We start from the raw sequence: 19,457 nt of genomic DNA on the forward strand, positions 1-19,457 counted from the left end.
ATCCCCGCAAGCCGGGCGGGAGCCGTGAGAGGCCTCTTCAGTCAGGCCACGTCTTCGTTCCTATGAGCCTCCAGGTGCTGGCCCTTCTGCCCACATGGCCCCCTTCACGCAGACCCAGGTCCTCCCATCTGTGTGGGTTCTGAGCCTTCATCTGCACTCTGCCTCCTCAGAACTCGGGGGCCAGTAAGGAAGCCCTGCCCAGGCTCCGGGCCACGCCTGGGCCAGAAGACAGGGGCAAGGGGGAGGTCATCCAGCCTGGCCTCTGCCCTTGCCAGGCTTCACAGCCCCATGAAGACCCTGGGTCACTCTGAGGTTTTTCTTCTGGATTCCAGCCTGAGTGGGTCACACAGAGAGAAGATTTCATCTAAAACCTAAAATTTAAAATCTCTGTTTTTTAGCAGAGAAGGATCGTCAAGGATCAACCCCCCCATCCCGCATTGTATAGATGGAGGAACTGAGGCCCAGAGAGGGGTTATGACAAGCCTAGGATCCCACAGGGAGGAAATGGCAGAGCCAGGCTGAGGACCAGGTCTCCTGACTCAGGTGAGGATTTTCCTCCACATGTCACTGTCTGGGGAGGGCAGAAAGGATCCACCGTCACCTCTGCAGTCAAGCAGCTCTTCCAGAGACACCCCAACTCTGTGGCCTCCCAAAGGGGCACTTGTCCAAGGTCCAAAGAATCCCTCTAGGCCTTAGCCTTCAAATTTGAACCTGAACCATAAATTGTGTTCTACCAAACCCAGTGATATGTCCATGTGGGGCACGTATCTGTGTTGTCCCAGCAAGGAGCCTAATGATAATTCCCATCAAATGCAATTAATTGCATCGGAGAGATGGGGTTCCTAGGGCCCTTCACCCTGCAAACTGGGTGCTTATTAAACTCGACGGGGCAGCAAGAGTCTCTGCCAATTTCAAGGCTCTGCTTGTGAGTGTTTTCGAAATCCCGAAATGGCTTTAATGGCGTGGTTAATGCCAGTCTAAACATCCTACGACTGTGAGTAATTAGCTAGACCAGCGCTGTCCAATAGAAATCAAGTGCAAGCCGATGTGTAATTTAAAATCTGCTTTTTTAAAAAAGAAAAAGAAACAAGTGAAATTAATTTAATAATATATTTCACGTAACCCAATGTATCAAACATGTTGTCATTTCAATGTGTAGTCAATATGAGACATTATTCATGAGATAGTTTCCATTCCTTTTATGTACCAGGCTGTCAGAATCCGGCGTGTGCTCCACACTGGGGCACGTCTCAATTTGGGCTGGGCACATTTCCAGGGTTCAGAAGTCACGTGGCATTCAGGCTGCCCTGGCGGACAGTGCAGACGAGACCCTCCCAGGATGAGGCCTGGGGCTAGTATCTCCATAGGTCCCACACAGGAAGAGGGGGTGAGCATCTACTGAGCACTTACTATGTGCCAGGCACTGGGATCTGTCTCATTAAATCCCCACAAGGCTGGGAGGTAGTAGGTGTTCAACCCATCTCATTGCTGAGACAACCGAGGCTCAGAGAGGTGAAGTGACTGGGCCAAAGGCACACAGCAGCTGGGACCAAGGTCCGCTGCCCCAGGCGTCTGCTGTCGCAGCCCTCAGGTGGAGGCTCAGGCCGCAAGAGGACCAGCGAGGTAGCAGCCGGAGCTGGGCCTGTCCACCTGAGCCCACTCTCTCGGGAGTTATTTCCCCTTCGCTTCTCCCACTGAGTCGCAACATCTTTTTGAGATTTCCTGCTACAGAGCACAGTTAGCATGGAGAAGGGCTGGGCCCAGCCTCCTCCTGAGGTGAACTGAAGAAAACTCTAAATGGTTTTTGCTGCTTAGAATAAAATCCAAACAGCCTCCTTCTGTGACCTCACCTCCCACCAGCTTCCCCTCACTCTCACTTCCAGGCACTTTGCCTTCCAGTGGTTTCTAGCATATACCATGCTCCCTCCCACCATAGTTCCCTTTGCCTGAAGTACCCTCGCCCCAGACCTGACTCCAAGGCCACTTCCCAGAGGGCTGGCTCTCCCTATCATGGGGGCTCACCCCTCACCCCTCTCCTTTGCAGCCCTGACCCCCTGACTGGGTCGTGAGCACCTCAAGGTGGGTCTGACTTCCCTCACCCTCCTGCTCTCTGAGCCCAGCACGTAGTGGGGGCCTCAGTACATGTCCCTGAGTGAAGGAGGGAGAGAAGCAATGGGAGAATGAACGAAGAGTTGTAATTCAGCCTGGGGAGCAGGAGATGGGGGGCAGGGCCTGATGGCTGGATTTCAGCCATACGGTGTCCAGCTCCCTGTGTCAGTCTGGTGTTTTTGTCCATTCTCTGGGCCTCAGTTTCCCCAGAAGAATGAGTGAGTTGGGTGAGACCTTTAAGATTCCTCCCCACCCTGGAGGTCATTGCTGGGAGGAAAGGAGGTAGGCAAGTGGCAGAGCTGGGCCCTGAAGGTGGGACTGAGGGAGTTAGGCAAGGTCTACACAAGGACACACACTCCCACAGTCAGAGCTGTCCTTCCACTGGACAGGCTGCCTGGGGGAGTGGGCAGGAGGAGTGAGCTTACCGTTGCTGGGGGTATGCAAGCAGGGGTGCTGTAGGAAAGGACCCCTGTACCACGTGGAATTCAGAAAGACACAGGCTAGAGGCCAACATCTGTCTGTCATTAGCAATGTGACCTTGGGCAAGTTGGTTCAGCTCTCAGTCTCCCAGAGTGCCTAATCTAGACCACGGAGGCACAGTGCCGACCTTGCAAGGTTTTGAAAAGAGGCACAGAGCCTGGAGCGGTGTGTTTGATAAGCGTCAGCATCTTCCCCAGCCCAGCCTGCACACCCAGGAGAAAAATTCTGGCCAGACACAGGCCAGCTTGGCTGCTTTACACCCCCACTCCCCAAGTCCAGCAAGGGCCTAGCTCCCAGTTACAGGGTCTTGTGGGGTGCTCTCCTGGGCCCTCGTGTCCAGGGGGCTCTGGCCTTGACCCTGGAGCCTAGGAGAAGGACAGGCCCGCGTGGGCCCCTTCCTATGCTTTGTGCCCCCTCCAGATCCGTGGACCTGTGAATTTTCTCTCCTGCTCCCCTCCTCCCTTTCCTCCATGCGGGGAGCCCCATCCTTTCCACGCTTCCCAATCACTGCAAACTACCTCATCAATCATGTTCTCTCTAATTAACTTCTAATTTACCTCTTTAGTCAAATCTGTTTACAATCAGAGACAAGAAAACACGCAGCAACTCGAGGTCCGGATATGGGGACCGGCCCCGGGATGGTGAGGATCACACATCCTTGACCTGGGTGGGAGCCCTGGGCTCCCCTCCCCACAGTGAGGGCTGAGGGCTCTAAAGGCCAGGGCCAGGGAGACCACTTGGCCCAGTCAGCGCCCTGGCCCCCAGGGGCCTGGCATCCAGCACTCCTTCCCCCGAGGGCTTTCCTGCCAGGCGGCCCAGCCACAAGCCGCCCGCCCTGCCCACCCCAGCCCCTTGCAGGCTCCCTTCCTCTGGTCTTCCCAGCTCGCTGGGTGGGCAGACACCCTGCCGCCTCCTGGCTGCACAGCCTCAGAAAATGACTGGACGACTTCTGCTTCCCCTTTGCAAAGTGAGGGGTAAAATGGCCTCGCCCACCTTGCACCCGGCGGTATAACCAGCGTCCCCGTCAGCAGCCGGCCCAGCCGTGCCAGCCTGGACTCTGAGCTCAGCCCTTGTTTGTTTGGTTTTTGTTTCTGTATTTTGGATGTTTAAAATTTTTAAAACTTATAGAAAAGTTGCAAGCACAGTACATGATGCGCCATCACGACCAAACAGTTTAGTGTGCATTTTCTAAAACACAGACATATTCTTATGTGACCATGATACAAGCGCAGACTTGGGACGTTTGTGTTGAAACATCACTACTAGCTAATCCCAGCCGGGGCCTGCGTTCTAATCCCGCGGCACCGATGACTGGCCGTGCGGCCTTGGCCAAGGAACGTGGACTGTCCTAGGCCCGGGTTTCACATCGGGAAAGGGGGTGGTGAGGTGATGACCCTACCTTGCAAGGCTGTGTGTGACATCAATGAGCCAATGCCTGGGAAGCAGCACGATGGAGGGAGCCCGGCTACTGTCACTGTCTGGGTGTTAGGGGTGGAAAGCGGGCCTCAAGGAGACCAGCAACTTGTTCCAGGTCACACGGCATGAAGGCTGGAGTCAGATCCTCAAAGAGGCAGAACCTCAAGTCATGGGCAGGTCTGGAGTTCCCCATTCAGGGATGGAGACCCTGAGGCTCAGAAGGCCCAGTGACTTTTTTCCCAAGGCCCCTTGCCCTAGGTTGAGGGACCAAACCAGCGGTGAAGGTGAAGAGCAGGGGTAACGGTTATTGATGGCACAGCAATAATACTAACAATAAACAATAGCAGGTCACCTTAGGGGAGGCCGGCTGTGCGGGTGGCCTGGAGGAGCTGTGGGGAGGGGAGGGTGGAGGAAGAGGCAGGAGGCCCAGGGAGGGTTCCTGGGACTCTCAGAGGGGCCTGTGAGCCATGGGGGACACAGACCCTGCAGTGGAGAGCCAGGGGACACCTGCTTGGCCCTGGCTCCAGGCCCGTCTTCTCCCAGCAGAGCCTCTTCTGCACGTTTCTCCGGCCTACTCACCGGCTCAGGCACCCACCCATTGCGTCCCTCAGTTTGCACTGTTCCCTCTGCCTGGAACATTCCTCCAGCTCCTCCCTTGGCCGCCCCTGTTCACCGTTCAGGCCTCAGCTCAAACATCTCCTCAGAGAGGCCTTCTAGAACCATCCTACCTCAAGTAGACCCTCTCCTCAATACGCACTCTGACTCGAGCTTTGTCCCGTCACCTTGTTCACCTCACTTTTTCCGTCTGAGGTGCCAGCTTTCGGTTCCCTCCTGGCTGGTTAAGGCAGCTGCCTTAGCCTCTGTGTCCCCCCCTCCTGAGCCTTGAGAGCAGGATCTTCGCTGTGCTCCCGCCTGTCTCCCCGGAGCCCCGCACGGACGCACGGAGGTGCTCGGTGAGCACGGCGGGACGAACTTTGAACTCAGCCACTCATTAGTGCCTGCCCCGGTGCCTGTCCATGTAGGGGACACGGAAATGGAATCAGACAGGGGCCCTGCCCTCGCCTGCTCACAGCCCTGCCCAATATCTAATAGCAGAATCTCAGGGCGGGGGCAGCAAAGCCCAGCCCTCTGCACCTAACACTACTAATGGGACAAAACCTCCGGGGACAACCCTCGGTGTGGGGGCCTGGCCAGTGTGGGCTCCAGTCCAGCTGGAGACCTGAAATGACACCTGTGTGCCACGGGGTTGGAGGAGGCTGAGACAGCTCACTGCTCCTACCCAGACACTGACTTGTCTCAGAGCCCTCGCTGGTGGCAGCGAGTGGGGGGGTGGGAGGCTCACAGGGCTCAGCACAGCTGGTGAGTCCCTTCCCGGAGTAGGGATCCTTTTCAAGGACCGGGAGAGGTGTCCTGTCCTGAGGCCTCTGGGGACCTGACAGCTTCCAGCGAAGGGGAGGCTGGGTGTCTGCTGTCTGCCTCACCGTTGGTTCATATTTCTATTTCCCTGCCTGCGTTTCTCGTTCCAGACTGTGTAATTAGGTGTCCAGGGGTGTCTCCGATTCTGTTCCGATAGAATGTGCTTTGTTTAATGGTAACAGGATGGTTGCCTCTGACAGCTGTTTTTCCTAGAAAAAAACAGAACAGGCTGTTCGGGACGGGGTAAGCTGGGAGGCGGCTGGGAACTGGGCGTCTTGGCTCGAATTTGCCTCCAGCACAGACTTGAGGGTGATGTCAGGGTCCGGCCCCTCCTGAGCCTTAATTTGACCATTTTTAAAAACATTTTTTAAAAACTGATTTGAGAGAGAAGAGAAACATAGATTTGTTGCTCCACTTATCGATGCAGTCATAGGTTGATTCCTGTATGTGCCCTGCCTGGGGATCGAACCTGCAACCTTGGCCTAGTGGGAGGATGTTCTAACCGGCTGAGCTACCTGGCCAGGGCTGCCCGTTTTCCAAATGAGTCCAGCTGGACTTTGTGACCCCAGTTCTGACTCTGAAACACAAGGGTTGGCCGTGCACCTACTGCGTGCACAGTGCCACGGCGAGGGGTGGGATGGGCTCATGGAAAATCACTCCTGAGGATGCCAGAGAAGACATTTAAATCCAAGGTGGCGCTTTTATCAATGTGTTCTTAATTGTAATTGCCATTTAATTAGATTAATGATAATTAATAACACTGATAATGGACTGTCCTTTGTCTGGGATGATGACATTGCCGACCCACCATCCCGATGGAGAGCTGGCTGAGCTCCCCCTCACCTTCCCCCACCTCCTGCCTCCCAACTTTGTCCCCCTTATTACATGTGCTCGGCACATTGGGCTGTGATGGCGTCTTGTCGCAATAACCCCATTAGACCATGAAGTGCTCTAGGGAGAGAGGGACCTGTCCAGGCATTTTCATACGCTGCTTCCCCCCCAAAACAGAGAGAACTGGCACAAAGAGGGGACTGATGCCTGCTGGGGAGGGAGACTGAGTGTGTTGGTTGGTAGATGGATGGTCAGAGAGATGGATAAATGAATTGATACATTGATTAATTAGTCTGGTTCGAGAAGGTGACCAAGGTAATGGACCCTCCAGGGGATCCAACCTCTGCATTCAGCCCCCTCCTCCTGGGCCAAGTCCACCCACTCCAACTCCATCATAGCTCTCAGATGTCTTCTCCTTTCCAACCTCAAGGTCAAGCCCTGCTTGAAGCCACCGCCGAGACTTGCCTGCACAGCAGCAGCCCCTCTCCTGCTCCCCCACCTCCTGACCCGCCCCTTCCATCCATCTTGCACACACGAGAGAGCCGTTCAGACTCGTTCATGCAACCTGCCTCTCTCGGTCAGAACCCTTCTAGGGCCCCTCTGGGCCTTCTGAACAGAGTTCATATGCTTGGCCTTGGCATCCCAACATTCCCAGTCTGACTCCTGCCCACCCCCCGTCGCCCTTTCACTCCCTCCTCTCCCTCTTACCTGCCCCACTCCCTCTACTAACCCAACATGACCACCAACATGCCTCCTCTCTCTGCGCCACCCCCATTCTCTACCCATCATCTCCCTTCAAGGCTGAATTTAAATGCCACCTCCTCCATGATGCCCTCCATGATGCAGGAAGAATGAGCTACTCTGCCATGCCCACATGTATTTTTGTATCTTTTGACAGCTTCCTCCCCCCTTTCCCCTCTTGCCTGCCATGTGGACTCCCCAGGACTCACCAGAATGTTGGGATATATTTTACTGGCCACTCTTGGGCTTTGAGTTCAAGTCTCAGCTCTTGCCCCAAATAGCTGTGTGACCATCCAGCCTCTTCCCTGTTTTTAAAAAGAATGATTAATTTCTTTGTGTGTGTGTGTGTGTGTGTGTGTGTGTGTGTGTGTGTGTGTTGTTTTGTTTTGTTAATTTTAACCTGAGGATATTTCTTCCATTGATTTTTAGAGTGGGAGGGAGGGAGGGAGGGAGGGAGGGAGGGAGGGAGGGAGGGAGGGAGGGAGGAGGGAAACATCGATGTGAGAGACACATTGATTGGCTGCCTCTCGCACTCACCCTTACCGGGGCTGGGGATCGAACCTGCAACCCAGGTATGTGACCTTGACCTGGAATTGAACCAGGGGGGACCCTTTGGTGCAAGGGCCAATGCTCTAACCACTGGGATACCCACCAGCACCAGCCTCTTCCCCCTTTTTAACCTTAGTTTTCTCATCTATAAAATGGAGGTGGGAGCTTGCCCTTCGTAAGGTTGTGGTGACAAGGAATTGGATTTAGGTCTGTGAGGACCCCAGCTCAGGGCTCTTTCCTACCTCCCTGTCCTTGCCTGCTCACTGCCTCTCCTGAAAACCCCTCTTCTTACCTGGTCAAGTTTCACTTGCTCTTTCATTTCTGGGCCACAACTGCCTCCTCCTGAAAGCATCAGGGACCCTCCAAGACGTAACTCAGTTCAGTGTCCCCAGACCTCTGTTTCCCACCCTGACTCGAGTTGCTGTTGTGTCCACTACTCTGGCAGCTGTGAGCCCAGGCTGGGTGCTGGTCACACCTGACAGTGGACCAGAAGGGTCAAAGGACAGGAGGGGCCCAGATCCTGCCCCATCCGTGGTGGCATTTCCTCCATGCAGGTAGCCAGAGCCTCAGCCTCTGCCTCTTTTCTGTCATTCATTCTTCCACCTTCCCTCCCTCCCTCCCTCCCTCCCTCCCTCCCTCCCTCCCTCCCTCCCTCCCTCCCTCCCTCCCTCCGTCCCTCCCTCCATGACTCAGTTGTTACATTCCACACAGACTCCCCATGATCATTTCCCTCTTCTGCTTAAAACCCTCTAATGCCTTTCCATTGCCTATGGAAGAAAATCCAAGCTCCTCACTGTGGCTAACAAGCCTTCCTGTGGTCTGGTCCCTTCCCACCCCACCCCCTCCCACGCTCTCCCTCATTCATATGGCACCTCTGGTTGTTCCCCGAATATGTGAATCACACTCCTGCACCAGGGCCTTTGCACTTGCTGTTTCCTCTGCCAAGAATACTATTTCCAACTTCCCCTGGCAGCTGCTCTGCTCAGCAACCCTGCTCAGCTCCAACATGAGCTCCTCAGAAAGGCCTTCCCTGGCCTTCCAGACCAGAGTAGCCACCCTTTCTACCAGTCGCGCTCTTTTTTTTTTCCTTTACAGTTCCTAGCACCGTCTCAAAGCCTTGCTGGTTCATCTCCTGCTTGTTTACTTCTCTCTCCCCTGCTTGGAAGGAGCAGGGCAAGGAGCCTGCCTGCTTTGTTTGGTGCTCTATCCCCACAGCCCGGCACAGGGCCTGGTGTGTAGTAAGTGCTCAGAAAATATTTGCTCAAGAAATGTTGCAGGAGCACCTGCTGGGTGGCATGCCCTGTACTGGGTGCAGCAATAAAGAAATGATGAAATGCAGCTCCCCTTTCCTTCCCACCCCCAGGCAGCTCCCAGGGCAGCTGGGGAGAAGCAGGCTCCCGGGAAGGCTCACATGGGGCCTGGGGTGGAAGTGGATCTGGGGGCCTGAGGGCTGAGGGCAGAGTGTGTGGGGTTCTCTGTGCTTGTCATGCTCCCGCTGGTGGGGGTTGTGTCTGCCTCTGTTTCCCCCAAGAGGCTGGGCACCCCAAGGGTGGGACTTGTGCTCCAGCTTCCCAGAGGAGGCGTGTCTGGCCCTGAGCAAGTCTCAGGCAATGAGGAGAATCAGCCGGGGAGGAAATGGGACGTGGGGGTCAGAGAGGAGGACCGGCTTAGACACAGGCGTGGGGGAGGGAGCATCCGTGGAGGCCGCAAGCAGCGGCTGGGCAGTTGCTCAGGCACCCACGGCGCTGGTTCAACTCCCCGCCCTGAAAGAGCCCTGAGTGCAGGCACACTGCGCACTCTGTTCCTAAAGAACATGGCCTGGGTGTTTGCCGATGGACGGAATGATGCTCATGCCGACGGCAGAAGTAAAGACGAACCAGCTCACAGTCTAGTGGAGAAAGATGATCCTTGATCAGGACTTTGAGCTGGTCAAGCAGTTTCTATGCATCAGCCCATTGCAGATCTAGACAGCGATCAGTATCGTACAGCACTATCTCCCGGTTTTATGGATGAGAAAACTGAGTCCCTGTGGGACTCGCCCAGCGTCCCACAGCTAGGGAGTAGCAGGGTCGGATTTGAACCCAGGCAGCCCATCTCCAGTGTCCAGGTCCCGTGCTCACTGCCCATGTGGGCCCACGGGGCCAGCCTCATGGAGCTTGGCTCATGTAACTTTTAATCTTCCCCAGTTACAGAGAGACTTCCGCACGTAGCTGCTAAAAGCAAGAGTCTGTCCTCGGGCCTTGCTCCCTAGAGAGCTGGAGTGAGGTGGGAGGGAAGGCTGCTGGTTCAGGCCAGTGGCCCACTTAATGAGCTTAACTGATAACCCTGGGCTCAGGCAGGCTGCCTCGGGGCCTGTCCACTTGGCCAGCTTGTTTTCCAGTCCTGACACCTACTGGCTGAGGGAGGGTGGCAGTGAGGCCAAGGGAGGAGCCTGAGGACCCCAGTTGTCTGCAGGGCTGGAGTGTCCTTGGGCATATTCCTTGATCTCATGATGCTTCCTGTTCTTATTTGTAAAGTGGAGGTGAGCATGGCAACCTTGGAAGATGCTACAGGGATGCAGCAAGGTGCTGGGGACAGTGGCCGTTAGTTTAGAGACTCCCTCACACATAGTAGGCACTCAGCGAATTTTCCATCCCATCCTTCTAAGGACTCACGCTGATGATTTATAGGGTCAAGAAAACAATCCCATCCTCACTCCACTTGAAAAGCCAGAAGAAGGCTGCTGTGACAGGCTGGAGACCTGGCTCTGTCACCAGCTGATGGGGTGACTGACCAGGATCCTAGCTCTCTCTGGGCCTCAGGGATCCCGTCTGCACAATGGGGTGGCAACAGCCTCATAGTCCCAGGAACAAGGGGAGGATTCAGTGAGAAGGTGCATGTCAAGTGCTTAGGACAGAGCCAGGCATTTAGTTGGTGTTAAATAATGTCACCAACATTGCGGGCTGGATCTGCTGAAGCTGTGTGATCTTAGGAAAATCACCTACTTTCCTGGGGCCTCTGTTTTCACATTTGTAAAACTGAGCAAGTCCAAGGCATGCTTTCTCCCAGCTGTGTTGCTCCAGGAACACACAGTGTTGATTACTGCTTCCTCAGAAACCCATCCGATCTGCATTCGTGGGGAGGGGGTGAAAGTGGGACAGGAAAGTGCCCACTTCCCAGCTAAGGAGAGTGAGGGCCTGGTGGTCAGTGGCCAGCCACACCTCCCTGCCCACGCTGCCCCTTGCCTGTTCAAGTTGTGGGGCTGGGGCAGGAAGGATCAGACTCCCTCGGGCCCCAGGAAGGCCTGGGGAGAAGGGGCTGGGCCTGGATCCCCAGGGAGTGGTGCTGAGTCTGCTGGAGTGGAGGCAGGGCCTGAGGGTGGGTGGGCAGATTTATTGCAGTCATTCCTCTCCCCCTGCAGCGCCTGCTTCTAATGAAATTTTACGGCAGGTGGAAATGATACGACTCCGCCAGCCCTAAAAGCACTTCTATTTATTCATTAAAGATATTTATATACTGAGCAGCTCTCTGCAGGCCCCACCCGACTCCTCCTGGGCCGGTGCTGTTGCTCCCAGCCCTCAGTGCTGGGGGAACTGGGGCCAGGGGTCCCTCCCTGCACCGGGACAGATTGGCTCTGCCTCAGCACATCTTGAGTCCCCTTGTCTGCAACCTGCTACCTGCTCCTGGTCCAAAGCACCAGAATCTCCTCCCTGGATGAGTGCACCAGCCCCTTCTTGGGTCTCCTGCTTCCATACTGCCCTCCACAGTGTTGCCCTCCATCAAACAGGCAAGGGGATCTTTTCAAAATCAGATCGCATTCCTTCCATGCTCAAAACTCCTCAGTGCCCCTGCCCACCTCCCTGGCTTTATCCCCACCTACCCCTGCCTCGCTCTTGGGTCCAGCCACAGTGGCTTCTTTTGGCTTTTTGCTGCAGAATGACGGTGCTCTCTCTGCCGCAGGTCCTTTGCACCTGTGCCTCTGCTTAGAACCCTCTCCTCCAGCTCCTGGGCTGCCCTGCTTGACATCATTCAGAGCTCAGCTCAAAGGCACCTCATCAGAGAACTTCCCAGACCACCCAGCCTCCAGCTGTTACCTATTCTCCGTTGCTTTGCACGTTGTTTGCCCCTTTTTAACACTCAGTAATCAGTCTGTGCATGTTTACATGTTTAGTGTCTTTTAGTTTGTCCCAAGAGGATGTGAGCTCCTTGATGGCAGGGACAATGTCTGTTTTGTTCCTCACACAGCTTATGGTGGGTTTTTAATAAATGATGGGGAGGATGAATGATTACCGAGGTACCATGAGCTGGTCACAGGTACTGGTCTGTGTGGGATTCCCCAGGCTGGCTCTTCAGAGACCCTCTCATTTGGTCCCTGATTGAAGAACAGGGCCTGAGAGGCTGAAGGACATGTCATGTCCCACAGAGGCTGGCTGGGGGCTCTGGGACCCTCCCTTCTGCTCCTGGATGTTTCCTGGATGGGCTGGTTCACTGAGGCCCGGGAGCTGGAGCCAGGCTGGAGGCTTCAACTATGGCCAGACCGTGGTCTCCCATCCACTTTCCTGCGGCCGTAGAGGTGGTGGCCTCGGTCCTCGCTCAGCTACTAGTCTATCTGGGGCCTGGGCACTTCCTGGATGGCCTTGTAAGGCCAGGTCTTGACTTAGGGTCAGAATCACAGCTTCATCACCATAGAGTAAACCTGTTTCCCCACCATTTGGGGACTGAAAGTGCCCAGGGGAAGCAGAGACAACTTGTCCTAGAGCAAGCTCTGTGACTGGACAAATAGGACCCCCCAAATCAACATGCATCCCATTCTTCCAGGCTCCGCCACAACCAGGAGCTCATCCCAACCATGCCTTGATGGCCTCAGTAGTGGCAGCATCCAGTGAAGTAACTGCCCAGGCCCCCAGGTCCTCAAAGGCCGCAGGTTTCTCATGGCCCACCCTCTGGCTGTGCAGCCCCTCTGCCTCCAGTGACTTTCCACCTCATTTTTTAACATTGCTCAGTGGTTAGAGCGTCGTCCCATGCACTGGGAGGGCCACGAGTTCGATTCCCAGTCGGGGCACATGCCCAGGTTGTGGGCTTGATCCCCAGTCGGGGCGTGTACAGGAGGCAGCCGATAGGTTTCCCTCTCGCATTGGTGTTTCTCTCTCCCTTCCTCTCTCTGGAACCAATGAAAAACATCCTTGGGTGAGTATTAAAAAAAAAAAGATAGTTAGGGTGCAGGGTCCTGCCTCTCCGACTGCTCCAGCCAGGTAGGGGCCTCCTGTGTCCCACAGCTTTTGCTCACCTCTCCCGTGGTGCCCCATTTGGCTGCAGTGGGGAGTTCACACTGCACTTCAGTCGGGTACCTGGGCCCAGTTCCTAGCATGGGGCCCGGCGCAGAGTGGGTGCTGGGCCAGCATTTCCTGGGAGGTGGCAGTGCAGCTAACATGAGATGAGGGTGCAGAGCGGGAGGTGCTGGGTGAGAACAGGCAGGGTGGGTGGCGGCAGGCAAGGTCCTCGCTGCAAGTAAGCTTGAGGGCGCACCTCCTCCTCGCTGCAGAGGGCAGGCCTCACCCTCCAGGGGTTTCCTGGACTACCTCTTCCCCACAGGACAGTAGCCAGGGTCACGGCCACCACTGACTGTCCATCCTCAGCAGGAGCCCCGGGCCCCGCCCCGAGCCACTGTGGGTTTCAGTCAGGAGGCCTGCGAGGGGCTGGTCCCTGGGCTTCCTGCAAGGCTCTGCTGAAAGCTGCTCCCGGCGTCTGTCCCCACGGGGGGTCCCCAGCCCTGCAGCCCTCTCCAGCCTCATGAGCCCCTTCCCTACCAGTTAGGAGACGGCTGAGGTCAGGAGGGGCTCTGGAACGAGCTCCCTCATGTCCCCTCAAGCTGGTAGAGTACTCGGCTCATAGGAAGGGCCCGTATTAGCTGATACGGCGCTCACTTAAGACGCCCCCTCTGAGAGGCTAAATGACTTCACTCTGAAAAATGCAGATTAAGGGGACAAACAGGAAACACTGCTCCCAGCTCGGAGAGGCTGGAGGAAGGCCGCCAGCACTGCTGGGGGAACATGGGGCCGGGCGAGGGCCAGTGACTCAGCAATTCTGCTCGGGATCTAAACTCACGCGTGTGAAATGACGGTCTACACGAGGATGTCACAGCACCACAGTGATAGGCAGAGATCGGAGACAACCTAAATGTCCATCAGCACGATTAACTAAATTACGGCACAGCTCGGCAGAGCCAGCTATGAAAGGAGCGGGGGACCGTGTGTTTGGGGCGCAGAGAACAGGAGACACCACCATGTGTTAAATACGCCTTTACTCGTTTGGCAGCACGTAGACTGTCTGAAAGGGCGTCGCAGACGACTGCATGGGCCCTGGGTGGCCAGGAGACAGCTGGCGGAGGTTTCCACACTGTACACCTCACGTACCTTCCGAAGTTTATGCCACGGGCACGTGCTGCGTAACCTAGAGGAAGGTGACGGGAAAGCTCGCCATTTCCTCGGCACAAGTAGCGAAGGCCCACGGCTGTGACACCAACTCTTTCCACGTGTACCAAGGAGCAAGACAGGTTGAAAAACTCGGCTCCGCTTTTACCTCCAGTGATGGGTACGCAAATCTAACCAGGAGTGTTTGCCTTCAGGGCAGCGAACCTCGTCTCCCTGCTGACACTAAATCGATGCTCCGGGTCATGGCAGAAGGGGCACCTGGGCACCGTGCTACTGTGGGGGTGTCTGGGGATGCCCCGAGCTTCCCTAACAATGCTTCCCCCCAGATAAAGGATGCAGCCTGCACGCAAATCTCCCTAAACCAGACATGCCCCTCTTGCCACTGAATTCAGGGGTGCCACAAACAGAGCAGCAAGCTGCAGGGGAGAGGAAAAGGCAACCCCCATCTCCCTCGTGAGGAGTTCTGGGTAAGAGCAGGACTGCTGCCCTGCAGGGATGCAACGTCTGCACCACTCAGCTGTGACACGAGGAGGGACTTGAGGGGCTGTGTGTGAAGCGGAGAGCTTGGGAACCCCAGGAGTGGCCGACACAGAGTCAGGTTCAGAACCACAAGGCAGGGCGGCCTTGACTGGGCGGACAGTGCCTCAGTAGTGGCAGGAGGTGGGGCCGCACCCCAGAGCCCAGGGATCTTTACCTCGTTCTCAAAAGCTCCTCTTCACCTTGTGTGGTGGGTTGTTTATGTCAGAAAGCAGAGGTTTAAGACTTCTCATCCTGTCTCCTTGGTCCCCCAACCCCTGGAACTGAAACCCCTTCTGAACCCGAAAGGATTATACCTCAGGTTCCCCCCAAACCCTCCCGCGACAAAAACCAATGGGAAAGGGGACAATTTAGTTATTTGTAAAGCGAGGTGTGAGTTCAGACTTGCTTTTAGCAGATGGACGTTTTGGTCAAACAAGACCTTAGGAGGCAGCCCGATATATGAAGTAGGGTGAAACGGAGAGACTGCAGATGAGTGGCCAGGGGCCCTGCCCAGCCTCTCCTCCAGGCTGGCTTCCAGTGCTTTGGGGGACAGCTGGAGGGCCGCTGGGCAGAACTCTGGACGGGTATCAGGTGACAGCAGTTGCTTCAGGGACAGGGATGCCTAGGGGGTGGGAGACTCGAGGGGAGACTCCTCACTGTATACACCTTCTTGTTAAATTTTGAACTTTCGTACCATGTAGAAGCATTACCTGGTTAAAAACAAAATTTAAAAAGAAAATAAAGCTCAAGGACTGATGATTTTTAAAGTACCAATCTTAGTTCAAAAAGTCTACGATTCTATCGGTGACATCTAGACAAGCTTTATTCCTCGTGAACTCACTAAGCTGCCTATCCACAGTGGAACAGCCTGAAGTGTGTGGCAGCCAGCGATCCGCGGACATCCTCTGGACAGAGGCAGCTCGCTGGAGGGGAGGGTCTCGCACAAGTTCCTTACCCTCTGAGACCTCAGTCTCAGCTCCAGTGAAGTGGGGTAATACTGCCAGCAGGGCTGTTATGCAGGTGAGTGGATAGAAAGCGAGTAGCACATAGCTTCTCGTGCTCAATACACAGTGGCTATTACAGTTACAGGAGAGTGAAATAAAAAAACTAAATCTGCCCAGCTGGCCTGGCTCAGTGGCGGAGCTCAGCGGTTGAGCATCAACCTAAGATCCAGGAGACGGAGGTTCGATTCCCGGTCAGGGCACATGCCCGGGTTGCGGGCTCAATCCCCAGTGGTGACCGTGCAGGAGGCAGCCGATCAATGACTCTCTCATCACTGATGTTTCTCTCTCTCTGAAGTCAATAAAATATATTTAAAAATAATAATAACTAAATCCAAAATGTGATTGCACAGCAGTTCTGATTGTGTAATGGCCCCGTAACACTCCCTCCACCTACCTCTCTGCCGGAGCACTTACCCCAGGGCTCTGGCAGGAGCACTGTCCAGCTTCCAGCCAGGCTCACAGCGCCAGGAGGGCAGGGCCTGCCTCACTTCTATCACCCGCCCCATGCTGGGCATGACACAGGCACCAGCTTATTCAGAGTCCTCTCACATGGCTGCCGGGAGGTGCGGGATCAGCCATGGGCACAGCACGGTGTGTGGCGTCCCTTACAGCCCACTTGCTGACCCTGGGCCAAGTATACAATTTTAACGAAATGCACCTTTTCTGAATCGGTTGTTCTCTCGCCTCTTCAGGGTTAAAAACATGCTGAAGGACTGTGGGCTTGTGTGAAGACCAACTGCCTCACAACCCATGTAAAACCGGTGAAACTGCAGTTTTTCTGAAGCCACAGATGTGAAAGGGAAGGGCAAAGGAATCACCATTTATAATGCACCTACTGCGTGCTTATCAGTGAGCGGCACGCGTAGACTATGGATCTCACCCTCATAAGCAGCAAGCGGGTACTGCTGCCCTCTCTGCAGATAAAAGAAGTGAGATCCAGGAAGGCAGCGCTACTTCTCCGAGCTGCTGCAGCTGGTGAATGACCCGTCTGCAGCGTGGCTCTCATCCTGATGTACGAACTGCCTGGGAGCTGAAAACAACTCCAGCCCCCTGGGCTGCCCTGAGATTCTGATTTCATCATTGGGGGTGGGGCCTGACACTGATGCATTTTTTAGTGCCCCGCCCTCCCAGAGTGATGCCTATGTGTGGTCGGGGCTCAAAGGCTGCGCTATGGCGGGACTTACCTGCCACGAAGCTTCTCCAGGTGCTTCTGCATGAGCCCCAGGCCTCATGTGACATGCCCAGGCTGTCTATCAGGGCAAAACCCCAGGGAAGTCACTAGTACATGCCTGCCCCTCCCGAGTTACAGCCTCACCAGAGATGGCACCTCCAGCATAGCCACCCACAGTGGTCACTCTGAGCCTGGGTTTCCCCACTGGCAGAGTGAGGCCAACCACCAACTTTCCTCAGTGTGTCCACGACAGCCACGGTCAAACTGCAGGTGAACGTTAGAGGGACTGCTTTGCTACAAAGAATACCAGCCCAGGAATAAAAAAAATTAGTTTTAATTTGTCTGAAAGTACACTGAGCCATGTAAAAACTGGGAGGAAGGTCCAGGGAGCGTCCATGACGCACAGGCTGGGGCTCTAGAAGTTGTCCAGCAAGCCCAGGATGCGCTTCTGCTCGCTCTCCCGGAACTCCGGGCTCCGGCCGTCCCCGATGTTCTCTGCATACTCTGGAGAGACAAACACAGGGCAGGGTTAGGTGTGAATCGGTGGCATGGGGTCCATTGTGGCTGGGCCACTTCATACCTTTCCCTGAAGCCCAGCTCCCACGGAAGTGCGTGTTGTTCTAATGTCCCCAACAGCCCCCAAGATGGCAGCTGTGTCAAACTCCTTGGTCTTACATTCTAGGCTACCTTCCCATGCTCTCCTTCTCTCCCAGTCACACCCTTTACTCACTCTGACTCGCTTAACACACATGCAGTGGGCGCCTGCTGTGGGGCAGGCACTGCTCCAGACCAGCGGTTCTCGGGGTGTGCACCCTGACCAGCAGCATCAGCATCACACAGGAACTTGTTAGAAATGCAATTCTGGGGCTCAACCCAGACCTCCTATTAGGAAACTGAGGACAGGCCCAGTGGTCTATTTGAACAAGGCCTCTGGGTAATGCTGGTGCAGCTCAGGTCTGAGAGCCACTAAGTGAGGCAATAGGCATAAAGTAATGGTCGAAAGAGATGAAAAGCTCCGTTCCTGTGGGCCCACTTTTTATTGAGGGAAACAAAACAAAAAGTAAGTAAAATATGTGGGGTGGCTGTCAGAAGGCCTCACAGAGACAGAGAGATTTTAATAAAGACCTGATGGCAATTCATGTGGGGACACCTGGGAGCGAGTGGCAGAGGGACAACCAGCGCAGGGGCTCTGAGCAGGGAGCTTGTCTGGTCCCTTGGATGAGCGTGAGCAAGGAGGTCAGTGTGGGCAGAGCTCAGGGCCAGGGGAGGGGCAGGACACAGACCCTGTGGGGACTGTGACCACCGCCAGGGCTTCTCCATCGCAGCCCTGACGTCGGATCATCATCTCCTGTCCTCTCTCCCCCACTAGACCGGTGCTTCACTGAGGCGGGGGCTCTGCCTCACTTCCAGCTAAATTCCCAGCAGAGCCTGGCTGAGAGCCAGCCATCAGTCTGGTGCGGTGAATAAGCAGAGGAGCTGATTAGGATGACGGCGTGCTCCCTGCCCGCTCTGACAGAGCAGCCCGAGACGGAACAACAGAGACGCTCCCTAAGAGGCTTCTGCATAACAACACATCTGCAGATCCCAATCAGACAAAGACCTGGGCGAGAGGAGAAGTGTGCACCCCCACGCTGGGGAAATAATCTTGCTCCTGTCACTTCATTTTTCCTTCTTCGTTTTTATTACTTTGGACGTGTGCTGGAAAACGGGGTGTGGGATTCAGGCATGTGCAGCTGTGTGTCGTCGTCCCCCCCCCCCCGGAAATCATTCTCTTCCGTTAGCCCATCCATCACCTCTAACAGCAAACGGTCGTGATGCCTTCTATTAGGGCCTTAGGAGGGGCTGGGTGATGCGGCACAGGAGCGAGGCTGCAGGGCTGTGTGTGAGTGGCCTTTCTTACTCGCCTCTGAGTGATCGGGCTGCTGCCCCAGGAGAGAGAGAAATGACCAAGACAGCATTTAAGACCCCCAGAGGCATGATCTGGAAGCCAGAGGCTTAATGGATTGAGCTAACACTTGCTCTCCTAATGTACTCGCAGGCCCGGGGGAGGGAGCGAGAATAGTCTCATCCTGGGGCAGAGATCTTCCAAGTGGAGCCAGCTTCCCTGGAGGGGCCCACTCTCTTTCCAGGGGTGAGGACCACAGTCTGCATGAGCCCCTTGCTGAACCACCTCAGCTGGGCTGTAGGAAAGCACAAGCCACTCCTGCACAGAGCACCCACCCCTGGGCAAGCCTCCTGCCACCGTCTGCATCTACGGGGAGGGAGGAAACAGTCCAGTGACGAGGCCTGTGGAAAGGGGCTGCGAGGGAGCCAGTGCAGTGTGGTGAGGGGCTGCCTCACATGCAGGGGGATGAAAACCGACACGCAGGGGACACGGATTATGTGCCAGGCATTTGCAGATGCCCTCATTTAGTCTCTGTAGCAAAAGGCAGGGAATGCCATCTCTGTTTATAGACGAGGAAACTGAGACTTACTAGAGCTAAAGCAACTTACCCACGCCTGGAATGGCAGAGGAGCTGAAACACAAGTCCCAGAACGCATGTGAGTAGTGAAAAGGCACATGAAAGCCACCAGGGATGGAGTGGACCTCAAAGTGGCATCTTACCTAAGCAACATCCTACCCTGCTTGTCCCAAACTTTGGGGAAAACTCCAGCTATGTGAGCACATCAAGGCACCCCAGCCCAGCAAAGCAGAGCACCTGGTTACAAATCCCCATGAAGGGTGAGACTCTAGAGGTAATGTCCTGTGGTAGAGGGGCGTTAGTGGGCACATGTGTGGAGTGGGTCACTGGGCCTCACCCTCTCATGCCA

General features: G+C 55.4%; 1 protein-coding gene across 1 annotated transcript in view; it reads right to left on the reverse strand.

The window, feature by feature from the left end:
* Positions 1 to 16,964: 16,964 nt before the first annotated feature.
* The window catches only part of CTNNBL1 (catenin beta like 1), a 133,696-nt gene continuing 131,203 nt past the window's right edge, over positions 16,965 to 19,457 (reverse strand). Inside the window, exon 16 of the mRNA XM_081149390.1 lies at positions 16,965 to 17,150. Within this exon, the coding sequence (XP_081005516.1) occupies positions 17,062 to 17,150 (89 nt within the window). The 3' untranslated portion in view covers positions 16,965 to 17,061. The remainder of the gene's footprint in view (positions 17,151 to 19,457) is intronic.

The sequence above is a fragment of the Miniopterus schreibersii genome, assembly GCF_964146895.1.
Source record: "Miniopterus schreibersii genome assembly, chromosome: 10".
Taxonomy (NCBI): Eukaryota; Metazoa; Chordata; class Mammalia; order Chiroptera; family Miniopteridae; genus Miniopterus; species Miniopterus schreibersii.